This window comes from Cupressus sempervirens, chromosome 4 (genome assembly GCF_028749045.1).
Source record: "Cupressus sempervirens isolate cs-2001-9-10 chromosome 4, ASM2874904v1, whole genome shotgun sequence".
NCBI classification, from domain to species: domain Eukaryota; kingdom Viridiplantae; phylum Streptophyta; class Pinopsida; order Cupressales; family Cupressaceae; genus Cupressus; species Cupressus sempervirens.
Window position 1 is genome coordinate 604,180,722 of NC_143121.1, and position 15,578 is coordinate 604,196,299.

The 15,578-nt window shown below is 35.9% G+C and overlaps 1 protein-coding gene across 3 annotated transcripts in view; it reads left to right on the plus strand.

The window, feature by feature from the left end:
* The window catches only part of ATAB2 (RNA binding protein), an 84,199-nt gene that overhangs the window by 20,457 nt on the left and 48,164 nt on the right, over positions 1-15,578 (plus strand). For all 3 annotated transcript variants that reach the window (XM_089826120.1, XM_089826121.1, XM_089826122.1), the window contains exon 4: positions 11,192-11,335. In XM_089826120.1, the coding sequence (XP_089682246.1) occupies positions 11,192-11,335 (144 nt within the window). The remainder of the gene's footprint in view (positions 1-11,191; positions 11,336-15,578) is intronic.

Below are 15,578 nucleotides of genomic sequence, written 5' to 3' on the forward strand. Positions count from 1 at the left end.
TATTATAAGATGACGATCTTATAAATGGTAGACCTGTTATCATGGTTCTTTGGGCTCGATTTTCCCTGACACCATGATAACGTACAAACAGAAGGTAATCTTTGTAAGATGACGATCTTGCAAATGATAGGCTTGTTATTATGACAGTTTTGTTCTAGAGACACCGGAAGTCATTTGATAACGAAAGCATTATGATTACTTTAGATATTGTTTTGGACAATTAGAGATCATTATTATGTTATGATAGTGTTCATAACATTGTGATTGTAGTTATTTGACAAGTCACTATTTCAGAGTGTTAAAGTTTGATAATATGTTGTGTATAGATATCCTTGATATTGATATCTCATAAAATGTTTTTGTCACTTCTACCTTGCTAAGAGGGAATGTTGAAGTATAGCATCAGTCGAAGTGATATACTCATTACATTGAGTATTTGTATTCATGACTTATATGAACATTGTTTTATGCCTTATATTATTGATAAGAATAATATATATAAAATATATATTATATATGTAATATAATATTATATATATTATACATTATATATTATTATATAATAATATAATAATATAATAATATATTGCACATATGGTTAATATATTAATATTATATATATGCTTAAAGTTGAGTTATACATATAGTTAACTAAATTTGATTAACTATAGTGACATGTCTCCTCTTCTCATATTTATATGAGATCCAATTTTGCATTTGGAAATCATCAATAACAATGGCCATGATTATACATTTGCAGAAACGATCTTGGTTACTTTAAAACCCTTGAGCACTGATGATGTGTCCTAGATACGATATCTCTGTCATTCCAAATTCACATTTGGATCTTTTGGCAAACAATGATTTTGATTTCATGATCCCAAGTACTTCATCCAAATGTCTCAGACGTTCCTTCCATGTCTTATTGTAAATAAGTATTTTATCAAAAAACACTAGTAGGAACTTACGCAGTTGTTTGTTGAAGATGTGGTTCATGCATGACTGGAAAGTGGTTGGAGCATTAGTCAACCCAAATGGCATGACCAAGAACTCCTAATGACCGTAATGACAACAGAAGGCAGTCTTCTCCAGATCTTCCTTCCTCATGTGAATCTAATGGTAACTAGAACGAAGATCTATTTTGGAAAAATAGATTGCACCATGTAACTCATCCAATAATTCGTCGATCCTGGGAATGGTGTACCTATTTTTGATGGTTTTCTTGTTCGGTGCACTATAGTCCACACACATGGAGGGTTGCATCCTTCTTAACCAAAACTACTGATGGTGCAAAAGGGTTGGAACTGGGCCTGATCCACTCTTTCGCTAGGAGTTCTTGGATCATTTTTCTATCTCATCCTTAAACCTTTTAGGATGGCAGTAGGGTGTGTAGTAATGACGGGTTTGGCTCCTTCCTCCAATTCAATGGTGTGCTCAAAGCCTCTGTATGGAGTTATGCTAGGAGGGATGTTGGTGAAGACCGTATTGTGCTTATCCAACACTGCCCAAAGCTTATCATCCTAGTAGTCAGTCTGTTGCCCCTTCATCAGTTCTGTTGAGATCAAACAATGTGCTGCCTAGACAATGTTGTCATATCGAAAAATGACTTCCATCCGTTGTGTCGAGATTTCCTTCGGCCTTCCATTTGACATTCCCCTCAGGACCACCTTTTTTCCATCCACTTCGAATGAAATCTCCATTCGTTTGAAGCTTTGTGTGTACTCATCCAAAGTTTTCATCTACTGGATGCCGAATATGACTTCCATGTCATCTAGATCTACTTCAAAGAAGTCTTTTGTCACCGTATGGTTTCCCATAGTAATGCTCAGTTGTAGGATTAGATGAGTACATGATAGGGGATTTCCTCCTACTACCTTGACTTGGAATCCTGCATGTGCCTCTGTACCCAAACCTCTTCATCACATGAGTGATGAATTAATGAAATTAAATGTGGCCCCATTGTTAAGCATGACTATGATTCGTTGTCCATGGAGATGTCCTTGTACTCAAAAAATAGTACACCTCAAAGTGCCAGCAAGAGTGATGGTGCCTCCTCGTCATACCAGTGCGACAATCCTCTTTGCATGGTTTATGTTAACCTCTTTGGAAGCTTATTGATCATCTTCTTTGGTTTTTTGGTTCCTCATTCTCTTCATTATTTGACACCACCTCAATGTAATGGACCTTACCCTTGCCTAAGCATCAGTGCCCTGGTTCCCATGACCCCTTACAATTAAAACAAAGCTTCCTCCTCAAATCTTGTCTCGTGGCTTCATCCATTAACTACTTTGGAGGGGGAGCGAGGGACCGCTTGGTGTGTGAATAACTCTTGGAAGACGAAGTGGATGTTTCCATGTCTCATGCCATCTTGATTGTTTCCATGAGTGTGTTGTGGTTAAAACCCTTCATCCAACCCTTTTAAGGGTTCGATTAATCCATCCATGAATAAGACAACAAGTCTTCTCTCTGAAATGTCTTTCACTAGTACTTATAGCCTTTGAAGTTCTCTGATGTAGCTCTCCACTGATCCAATTTACTTTAGTTGTGCCAACTCCTGAAGTTGAGCTCCAGATCCTTTCTGTCAAAGCAGTCAATAAGTCTCTCCGTGTAGTCAACATATGAAGTGACTGGATCATGACTGAGGGTTACCATCCCATGGTGCCACCATTTATGAGCTATTCCCTCCTAGTGAAGTGTTGTGAACTTGATTGCCTCTTCTTTAGGCATGGGGTTGAGCTGGAAGTATGTATCAACCTTCTAAACCCATGCTCTTGTTGATGTATGCCAAAATCCATCAAAGCATGATAAGTTTATCTTTCCAATCTTTTGCTTAATGTCATCATTGTAATTGCCCGACCTCCTTGGATATCTCATTTGCGAATTCACATAATCCTTGAAGGATAATTCCGCTCCAAATCTGGCATCAAACTAGTCTTGTCTAAACTGATCTTGCATCTCAAGGAAGGTATGCTCTTGTTCCTCGCGTTGCTCTAACCATTGGGGAAATGTTGGCATCATTGGTCGTTTGTGGGAGCCCTCTGTGTGAAGCTTCTCATTGATAGATAAATCACCGTGCCCATTGTGTCCTCCATGCATCCTTTGTTCTGCCAAAAGTCGAAGGGTCTCGCCAATTTGTTCTTGCCCCTTTTCCAAGGTCTCATGGAGCTATTGTTGTCCATTTAGCAAAGTTTCACTCAGTTGTTGTTGTTCTCTTGTTAGCTCCCTTAGAAGTTGCATCATCTCAGTGCTTGACTCACCCATCCTTCCTACAGGTTGGGATCTTGGCGGCATCCAATGTTATTAATAGGCTAGCAAGATAACCAACATTAATATCCCTGTTGTTCCAGAGGTGTATGAATGAGTGGAGCACGGAGAAAAGACCGTATGAAGAGATTTTCTTTGTCGTAGTTTGACGAAACTGGCGTACGATGTAACTATGCAAATGTAGATGTACAGTGAATGGTGGTACGGTGAATGGTGGTACGGTGACTAGTGGTATGGTGTAACTATGCAAATGTAGATGTAGGGTGAATGGTGGTACAATGAATGGCGGTGTGGTGACTGGTGGTACAGTAAATGGTAGATGTACGGTGGTGGAGTGAAATGTCTCCTGGAAGGAGTTGGAGGGAGTGTGGAAATTGTATGGTAAGGAACAAGGATGCATGCAAGTCATACAGTTAGCAATGAGGACAAATGTGCATTCACCTAAGTAATGTGACCTCAACGATACCAAATCCAATGCAAATTGAGATAGTAACATAAATGGCGACTTTGCGAAACACCATTCAAAAGCCAACAATAGGTACTTGAGATTTAATCTTGAAATATATATATATTTGCAAATAGAGATGTTGCTCTAGATGTACCAGATCCAGAACAAGTAATACAGACAATAGGCTGAAATGGAATAGGGTGAGGATTGAATCCCACTAAAACCATAAGAGCCAAATAGGGAAGATCTTGCACTTCCGAAATGGTGAGATGGGCAGATTTCCAATGAAATTTGCAATGCAAAGAAAATAATCCAAATTGCATGCCTAGAACAACCTACAAGATGGCCTTTTATAAAGGGCTTTGGGGAAGCTTCCCGAAGGATTACAAAAATGTTAACAGGCCGACAAGTGACAACAAAATAAAATAAAGAGTGGGTCCGAGAGATAAAAACATTGATTTTCGGGCAGAAAATTATTATTTAATATATTGGGGACATCACAGTTCTAGAAACTCTCTTGTTAGTTTGTTGTAATTTGTATAATTGTCTAATTGAAGATCACTTGAGTCCAAATTTACTATTCATAGATTATATTTTGTAAAGTACGAGATATTTTCGGTAGTAAGTCAAATTGGATATTGCTATCAGGATTCAACTATGTAGTTTTTCAATCAAACTCATTGACCAATGAATCATAAACAATACTTGACCTCTGTGAGCATCACCTAGGTGCAAGGAGTGCTAAGTGTTTTATTCATTGTCATGAGAGATGGTTTCTCTTGAACCACTACTCATGAAACATGAATAAATGAGTTTGACTCAGAAACTACATAGTTGGATCCTAACTGAAATATCACCGATTTTTTTTTGTGTAAAGATAAAATTGCATGCAATCAAAGTTTGCTTAAGAGTAGAAGTTGTAGTTAGCTTTTGGTTTATTTTTCATGTAAAGTTTTGCCAACCTTATAATTGTCATTTGCACTAAGTAGATATGTATTATTAATTCCCATTCCAGCATGTTGAAATTATTGTTCACAGTGTAAAATGGATTGCAATCAACACAAACAAAAATGATTATTGATCAATCCCTAAGTTTAGTTGAAAGTTGCACTAGTTCATTTGTTGCTTTGCATCTTTTTTGGAGGATATAATTGTAAATTATAAAATCTCCTATTTAGTGCAGAAGTGTTGAATTGTTTTGTGCCCTAGCTTGAGATCTAAAATAGGTTTTAGTTCAAGAATCATATTTATACCCATGCTTGAGATCTTTAGGTTATAGTTTTGAGATTTCATAAACTAAAAGTGTGAGAAAGTTCATCGTTTCATGAGCTCTTTCAAAAAGCAGGGTTCCATCCAGCAGGTCCTTAGGATATGTTGATAAAGGTTTCAGACTCTACTAGTCATTTCTTTCTTTATGTTAATCTAATGATTCATTTCACATTTGCAAGGTAAGAACTCATTTCATATTTGTCATCAATGACAATATTATCTTCATTTCTTTGACATCAATGATAACATTTTCATCAGCTTTCACTTTAAATGAGTGGGTAGCTCATTAAAGAAAATGAATATTGCTAAATAAAGCATCTAATTCATAGGTTTTTCAATGAAAAAAGTCTTTGAAAAAATTGCATTTTTTGATATGAAGTTCAAGGTCTTCTTCCATTTAAAGTTTGTTTTACACAAGGGTCTTTTTTTATTTGAAAGAAAAAAGAAAAGAATTTAAGCGCCATATTTTTGGTCTCTCTTAATTGGTAATATTTTGATTGATATCTAAACTAATCCCAATGAGCAATTGGATGATGGCAACAATACATAAAGATGCAATTGGTTAATAATACCAATCAGGACTGACAATCAAAACATATCAATATCCTAAGCAGAAGTGATGAACTGGTTTGTTGAAGGATATGATTAAGTCTACATGGAGAGTTGCAGTGATAATGAGTGGTCATAAAACATGCCCTTTGGTGAGGATACAAGAAGGCATTCACAACCTCTCAAGGAGGCATGATGAAAGGAATAAGGATGAGAATTCTTTTTTGCAGTGGGTGCTCATTAAAGGAAACAAATTGTATTGTATGGCTAGAAAGCATTATATTGCAGCAAATTATGATGTAACTCATCTATTTTAAATACCAAATTACAATAATGGGCCAATATATGGTCTAGTATGTAGCATATAGATATGTGTGTATATGTGTATATAGTGATAATCAGAATTATGTCTCATTTATACATCATTCATAATCCATCTGAAGTTAGTATGCTTCCAACCATTCTTTAATCACTCGCTATAGCCCCCTAAGAGGATAGCTTGGTTTTTGGCAGGGAGGGGCAAAGTAATTCCTCATAGGGTAGGTGAGTCCCAAGATGGGTAAAGACATGGATTTCCAATCCCCTTAAGAAAAAGTACCGAGATGGGTATGAACATGCATTCCCAATGCCTTTAAGGAGCCAACTTGTAGATTGGGTTCCAAGAACCCTAAGGGAAAGGAATTTCCCATCCCTCTTAGGATTTATGTTTAGATAAGATAAGATAAATTATTAATGTCCAACAAGAGACCACCAAAAGATTCTAAGGGACTGAAAGTACAACAGAGAAACAAGAAGCAGGACACCAAACGGTGCTTGGGGAAATAACTAACAACCAAAGCCAAAAATCAAAAGAGCAAAGAGAGGGACCATCCAGAGGTCCAAAGAAATAGATTTTAGTGAAGAACAACCAACACTAGTCAATCAACCAATGGGAAGTACTCCAAAACTGAACGAGGGGATCTGAGACCGTCTTTAAGTACCTCTGTGGGTGGAAGGTTGTCATTTATGCATTTGATCTCACAGATTTGGTATGAACAGGAGTGGATTGAGCCAATGAATGCTTGGTGCCTCTAGTGGGGGTGACTATCGAAAAGAAGGAAGTGACGAGCTGATTAGAACCATGAACTGAGGCAGACTGAAGCTACAAAGTGTGATCACGAAGACACATGGCCTAATAGATGTAAAGCACCAGACACCATTGGTCAGTGTATCTGAAGAAAGAGGCTAGTGACTGGCAGTCTCTGAAGAGAATATAATCTTCCCCAAATATCATAATAAATAGGGCAGTGGAACAAGAAGTGCGACTATGTCTTGACCAAACCCGTATCACAAAGAAAGCAAATCCTCTCTTTGCAATCTATCTGGCAGTTGGCTTGGAGGCAAAGTCAATGGGAGCCCACCCTGAAGGAGCCTAGGGGGATGCATAGAGCATGAGTCCAACGTCGATCAACATAAGGACGAACAATAACCCCATCTTGAAGGTCAATATAGTGCTCAACATAGAAGGTCATCTTGGGATGGAGACCCCCTAGGGATCGATCCATGTCGTGTGGATATATTGCCTATGGATGTCCATTGAACATGTTTGTTCAACTTCAACTAGTTAGGGAGGAGATGAGCTAGGGCATCCAATCAATACTTGAGTGGACGGAGATGGTCAATCTCGATGCTAATAGGACCAAGAAGAGTTGAAGCCTGAGCATACCAACAATGAGCCTGACCAGTAGGATCGGCTGTTGCAATCGCCTCTGAGGATTGATACGACGAGTAAGAATATTTGTCCCGACCCTCAATAGAATCAGCTAACCCTCGAAGCCAATGAAGGAACTAGGTTAGGTCGAAGATGGTCCAAGCATGAAGGCATGAGCATCAAACTCAGCCAAAGTGATATTGGTAGGGGTAGTCTGATGGCTCCTGATGATGCGTCAATGGAGGAGGGTCTGAACACACTCAACAGACATCCAATCAGAAGCAAGAAGGGAGGGGCCCTATACCACAAAACCATAAAGAACAATTGGTCTAATCAGGGCTTAAGTATGTCAACAATCAAATGTACTATGGATAATTAATCTAATTTAAGTGCATATTGATGTGTGTTAATCATTGGGAATTGACAATGTCTTAGTGGGTAACATTGGAGATTGAGAAAATAGCCATTTGCAAGCATAATACAAACCCTAGTTGTATTTTTAGGGTAAATCAAGTCCGAATAGGGGACATTACACATTGTCAACAAAATATTGCTTGCTACCATATGAATATTCATAAATAACTAGATTTGTATGTTTACAAAAGATGTAATCAAACTATATAGTAAAAGAGTTGATATGGAAGACTGTAGGATTTAAAAAGAAATGAAGCAAGAATTATAAAACTAACTAGATACTTGAACCATAGATACCAGCAGGAATTACAAGATGTATAACACTCAAAGATTAATATGACGGTTGACCACTTTGATACCACTGGTGGAGAATCCATAGGATTGATGAAGGCCATCTTAGACTGGCTAATATATATATATATATATATATATATATATTACCACTGAAATGTTGGTAAGTGGCATATGTACTTACATGTTTCTGTAACATATATAGTTTGAAATATAGCAGCAGATTTAATCAGTCAACCTGATTTATGACAAGTTTTTGGCTGATGCTGACTATTCCCATTAAAACCCCAATTTGGGTCCAAAGATTAGGATTCCTGGGTTAATTTCTGTTTTTTTTGCAGTATTTTTTATATTTACCCCTAAACTAGTTATCCTTGGATTAATTTAAAAAAAGGAGAAAAACTCTTTAGCATCCCAGTTTATTCTCAAGAAAGATTTTTGCTATTCTGGTTATATTGAACAAAGAATTTTGTTCTATCCACATTCATTGCTATAATCTCAACTTCATATGTATGGATGGCAACTTTGGATGTGGTATATTTGAAAAATAATTCTCTATGACAATCCACCTCATAAGCAAGCAGGGCATGCTAGACGAAATAGATGCATTTTCTTGTGGCAAGGGTAATGGAAAATGAACAAAGCTGCAAACACAAGATAGAAAATTCTGAAATAATTTGCTTTATTTTGTTCAATAAGACCCCCAAGGACTCAAGTTAAAATGCATTTTCTGTAACAGTTCATAATTTAAAGAACAATTTATCTTATATTTTTATCATTTTTTGTCGTTCTAAAAGAACCAAATTAAAATGTGAAGAGAGATGATACGTTGTGTTTACGTGCATCCTTATGTCATATGCCTTTTTTTTTTAATGAACATTGGGTAATTTCTTCTGCTTCTCTACATTTTTATATAGTTCATAGCTGCCTTGTAGAATCAATGAGCCAACTTGTCTCAACATCTCCCAATCTACCAATGGGTTACACTTTTGAATAAGTTTTTAGACTTAGTGTGACTAGTTTATACCTCAATGTAGTCTTGCCAATGTGTAATAACCCCAACCGGTTATCACTTCGTCAAATACCAAATTCTTTTATAATTCAGTTGTTCGACATTTCATCAAACACTTTGCAAGCAAGCTTTGATACCACTGTAATAACCCAACTGGCTCTCAAACAATTTGTGCTGAAGAATTGATTTCTTTTTTTTTGTTCTTGAGGTTTTGCAATTTTGATGTAACAATATAGTAGCAAACTAGAAGATTTTGCAATAATGATTTCAACTCAAATATTTAGATATTACATAGGGAATATATAGCTGAAAAATTCCAGATTTCAATATCAACTTAGATACTGAGTATTTTCACAAAATACCAACCCACTTGATAAAATATCCCCTATTATCTAAATCAACAATACCCAAAAAAATTAGAAGTTACAATCCATGAACTTACAGGTAAGACATGCCTTGAAACCCTTTGAAGTGAAGACTAGCAGCAACAAAGAATTCTTTGACAAACAAATGCAACTGCAGATTTGGAAAATGTTGCTCCCAAAGTGTAGATAGAAATTAACACCCAGCAACAGATATAAATTGGCACTCAACCAACTCCATATTAACCAGCACACAATTTGATATAACAATTCCAATGAATCTCTTCAAAAATTTCAGAACAACCTCTAGCAGCAAGAAAAATTAAACTTCTCCTTAGCAACAATTAATACAGTAGGAGAAATGACAAATTGTATACCTCAGCACAATTTGCCAAGTAATCTCATAATCGAATCTATAATACTTCAGATGTAGATCCCAAACCCTTATACTTCAGCAAGGGCACAAAATTTCAGAACTTTAGAATTGCCACAAAGACAACAAAGAAAGATAAGATAATCAAATAATTGGATGCTTTTCTCATCAAATGTCCTTATATTTATAATCTCCAAATGACATTAGTTTCCTAAAAGAACTCCACTTAAGAAGCTCTCTACACCACATTAAAATATAATAAAGTGCCATTAATATAATTTATTAATTGCTTTTTGGCTCAAAAAATGACCTTTTCCACCATAACTTAATATTCTGACATGTAAGGCCATTGTTTCTTGTTCCCACGATTTAAAACTTTTCGTCCTGGTTCCAATGAGCTATAATACTAAGGTGACCAACCAACAATACCAACAAAAATAGCAACTTCAATGTATTTAGATGAATAATAATAATAATTCACTCGTCGTGTGAAAACAACTGAAGAAGCATCAGAATCGAAATCTGACAACACCGAAGTGATCCTGATGATGAAAGATGATGAATGAACCTGACGGGGTGACTTGCTATAAATAGACGCTCCCTCTAAGATTCTTGGAGCTTAAACCGAAAGTCTGAAATAAAAATTGAGAGCATCACCCAACTCCTCTAACTCAAATGAGCTCATTGGAACCAATAGATCGACTTACTATAAATAGTAAGTCCCTCAAACCGAGCCAAATCACACCATAGGCTGTTGGAAAGCCTATAACCACACAACTGAGACCCTCAAATCCTACTGTCAGCTCACGAGGGTCGCGATGGTGAACTGACCTGGCTAACTGTAGGAACCTACTAAAAATGGGGACATTACACAATGGCTTCCCACATTGATCTATCCAAGATCATGTTCACTTTGTCAAAATCAAACATTGGGTTTGCAATTTCATATTTACCCAACATAATATTAATGCATGCATCAGTTACCACAGCCGTTAGGTTTCAACATATGATATTGGTCTGTCCCTACCCTTGCTTTTGTGAACATCACTGCCAACAACTTCCATAGATTTTCTCTAGTCTGTGTGGAGTTGTGTTTTTCAAAATAAACAACTGATGAGATCCATGAAGTTTTCGAGGGCTTGTATCACTCTTATGCTCATAAACCCTTCTTTCTTACCTCTGTGAATTTTGATAGATAAGGTTTGCTAGAGCTCAATAAGTTGTAATTACATAATGGGAAGTTAATATTTTTTTTGTATCCTAGACTATGACTGGGTTTTATGTAATTCTTTATGAAGTTCAAATAAAACAGACCATTAAATTAGTTGCCCTTCAAGGAGGACCTATAGGATTTTATGGGTCTAGATACTATTTTGACTCATTATTAGTTCAATTCTCTTAACATAAAGCATTCTATGGCTCTTAAAAGAAGCCGCTCTAATAATTTTTTTGAAAGTTTTCTTTTCTAAACACTTAAAATATATTGTTAGTGAAATTACTTATGTTCTTTGAATTGTAGCAATACGAGAGGAAGTGGAAATTGTTGAAGAGGGTTCTGCTTTTGGGAGTGTACTGGACTTGGATGTACTTGGAATCGAGCTTTCAGATGATACTTTGATACCAGGTGTTTCTGTTGCAACTTCACGAGCTATTGCTTTGGCAGGTACGTTGATATGTGTGAGCTAAGGTGTCATATTTATTAGCAATCATGACCAATTTAGATGTTTGTCAAGCAATGAATAATTCACTTTTTGAACGTCTTTATTTCAGTTAAATTTAATAATTGAATTATTTTCTGTTTCTAACATCAAACAAATAAGATAGAGAGAGTATTGCATCAAACTTTCGTCATCATGTAAGGAATTTAGGTATACAAGGCCTGGTAGTCTCTTATGGAGGACTCCCAAGTTATTCTGTAATGTCCCCAATTGGAAATTTACCTGATTTACCCAAAAATTCCCAATTAGGGTTGGATTTCGCTTGGGAACGAAAACTTACAATGTTCCCTACTAAGGGGATGCGAATTCCTAATGATTAGCATACAACATTATGCATTTGAATTGGATTATCTTAAAACAATCACATATATAATTATGATTTTATTGCTGCTAATATATATATATATATATATATATATATATATATATATATATATATATATATATATATACATATATAGTAGACCATTCTTATAATTAGATATATCAGATCTAGGACATTCAAATATGAATACTTCACATTATTAGTTCGTGCCTACAGAAGGAATACTTACGCATTGGTTGAGATCCAATTTTTTAAATTTAACCAGTCAAGTATCTAATCAGAAAAAAATATTAAATTTTATTAGACACCAACATTATAAGTAATAATTAATTTTTATTTTTGCAAATTTAAAATGTTGATTGTCTTGATTTTTTTTGGATAAAGCAAGCAGAAAAGTCCTTTTTTCTGGGAAAAGAATACAAAATTATAAACATTGCTCAAGCAATTCTTGAAGTTTCTTTATAACATTTCTTTTGTCTGCAATTTCTGGAAGTTTTCTTGTAACATCGCTTTAGCCAATTTTTACAAGAAACTGCCCATTTGATTGCCTGAATAATGCCATGCTTATTTTGTGTACATTGCTGCAAGAGGATAGAACCACTCAAACACAACGTAGGCAAAAATACCAGATGTGATATATCTTCAACCCAAATACCTCTTCATTATGTCTGCAATCAATGTGCTGAGATTGATTTATATTTTGATAATATCTAATTAGTATTTTAGTGTATGCGTCAATATCACTATGTTGCAAGTTCAGATGTCCAACGAACCAAGTCAATTTATGTTAAGAACAGACAAAGAGAATAATTACAAGACTGTTATTGCAAAACAGAGTAATCTGAGGTTTGGTAATGGCATTGTTGCATCGATAGCTTTGGAGATGAAGTAATCCACAAAAGGAAATGGTGTAGCAGAACGCATTCTCCATTGCAGTGTGCTCAGAACCAAAATCTCCATTTGTTGAATAGTATGAGCATCAAATATCAATCTTGCATTCTCCCCTGCAATCACAAGAAAAAACATCAGATGTCTCCTCCACATTTCCTTGTTCTTATAAATTCCATCTATGTCTTGATCTTTTAGAAAAGCTTGTTTTTCACTTGCAAATCTTGAAGCAGGAGAACATGAATGTCTGCCATTTTAGCCACGAGGCATCCTGAAAACTTAGTAATAACTTCAGAGACTATTGAAAGCCTTCCCTCAATGAAAGTACCCCATCAAATGATTCAAAAGTATTGATACTTGGCTGGTGAATAGCACGACTACTGTTTGTCGTATATCTACAGTATTTCAAACTTGCAGCAGAACGAGCATATAGACCCGAAGTTGGGTCATCCATAAATAGGATGGAAGGATTTTCAAAAAGATCTACTGCTCTTGTTAACCTTTTTCTTTGCTCAGTAGCTATGCCTCTAAGATTTGGGATGCCCACAAGGGCATCTTTCAAGTTACCTACTTCAACTAATTACTCCATGACCCCATTGACAAAAAGATGGAGAAAACAAAATATTATTCTTTACTCTCATCAGAGAGAAAATGAATGAAACCAAAACTCTGTTGCTTAGGGTTGCAGATGCAATAGTGTGATTGTGAAAGAGTGATAACACCTATTCAAGCTGTTAGAACACCTGGTCTAAAAGCACCAATTATGTTTTCTAGAAGCTGAAGCCTGTCTTGTGTAATTCCTTGCTCTTTCATTTCCGGACAAAGACACATTTACAGGTTTGTAACTTTATGTGATGTTATCGTACCTATTTCCTGCATTGGCCATCTGCTCTTCAGTTGTATAAAAATATCCAAAGTAAATTGATTTAGCAATGGGAGATGAAGGATCTTGCATTTTTGTGAGCAGTGGCATCAGCATTTGCTCATCCTCCGTCTTAACAATCTTCGCACATTCAAAATCTTCAAGTTCTCTTTCTCATGAAATGGAGAATTCTTTTATCAAATGTGGCAATGTTGGAAACACTCATGTGTGTTGTTTATGCTTCAACATTTATTTTTCAGGCAGCACGTGCCTAGAATTCTGCAAGATATTCTCTGTGCTTTGTCTATACTACCACATTTTCCATACATGCTGATGGGGGCTGAAAATTTTCTAATTTTGTTAACGAATGTACTTTGGGACATTATTTTTCTGCAGTCAGTGTATTCCAAGAAACCACATTTTATTTGAGCCATGTGCCCTGTCACTACTTCCACATTTTATGAAAAAATGCATAGCCCAATGGGAATATTCTGGATTTTCTATTGACACTTTTACCTTAACCGACCTTTGGAAGTCTACCATAAGCAAAATACAACTAACACTCTTCAACAATAGAAGATGGATTCCCTCGGTACACAGAGCTTCATATATGATATTGGGTCTCTATGCAACCCTCACTTATCCCCTCGTATTCCTAATAGTTTTGCCTCGTATTGTTGCTGACTGTGAAGAAGAACTGTGGACTTTCCTCTGGCAAGATATGTATGAATAAATGAAATTTCTATTGAGGGTCTTTGAAGCTATTTGGCCTAAAAAAATCAGCCACTAGCTATTGAATACCAAATCTCATCATCAGCCAGGCCCTGGTTATCAAAGCTGCTTGGGATTGATAGCATAAATATGTTTCCCTTTCAACAACTAGCGAAGGAGAGATTTGAAGAATTTACATTTGAGGAAATACTTATTAATTTATGATCCTCCCTTAGTCTTGATCGCTAAGTTTATTTAATAAGGAATCAAACAAATTCAACATATATTGAACTGGAGAATATGGCAAGGTACTGTTGCTCATTTTTGAGAAGCCAAAGCACATGGAGTACAAATAATTATTTAGGTGCTATTCTTGAAAGTGGCCAGTATATCCTTTGTTTATACGTTTGGTTAAGGAAGCAACTCAATTACAGAAACTAGATATATATAGACTATCACAAGCAAGAAGATGAGCTGATATTATTCATCATAATCAAAGAATGATTGAAGAAGGAAATGACAATATTACAATATTATTGAGAAATCAATGGACTAAAGTAATGGCCATTGTCAACATTACACTGAAAAGTAGGAAAAGGTATGTATTTTGTATTTATATATTGATCATTTTTTTTTTCCTATGTTTGTGGCTTCTAGAGGATCAAGTACAACATTGTTGCACTATAGGGTTTGGCACATGAGTGAGAAGGGGATGGAGATTTTCCATTCAAGGAGTTTTTTGCATGATGGGGTTCCTTCAGGTGTAGTGCTTAGAATATTGGTGGTTGATGTCGCACTTTGTGACAAATTTAAGGTGAGTACATGGTGTTATCGCTGTACGCTACATTTGAAGGCAGTTGTGGAAGGTCAGATATGTTAGTACCCATTTCTGGTGTTTGGTGTAGCAGTCATCTTTTCTACACCTTAGTTTACCTATATTTTAACATTCAAAATGAGCCATCTACATATTCACATGCATATGATTAACAGTTATAAAAGATGAACTGATTTTTATGAAATGCATTAACTAACAAATGGAGATTTATTTCATTTATTTACTTAAAATAAATATTAAATTGCATGGAAGAGATAGAGAGAGAGAGAGAGGGAGAGAGAGAGAGAGAGAGAGAGAGAGAGATCATTAACTAGCTAATACATTTAAATATCACCTCATATAACTGAAAGGAAATAAATGCATCTGCAAAATAAACAAATACATATCTAGCTGAACTTGAATGAGCATGAAAGGGACTTCAAATACCTGCTAAATTGTATTAGGCTAAAATTGCAGACTTGATCTGTCATGTGCAAGTCTTGGCTTTGGTGGAGAGGTGAAGCATTGTTAGAGGCTTAACCAGCCAACCACGGACCTAGTGTATCTCCCTCTCACTCTCATCTGAGA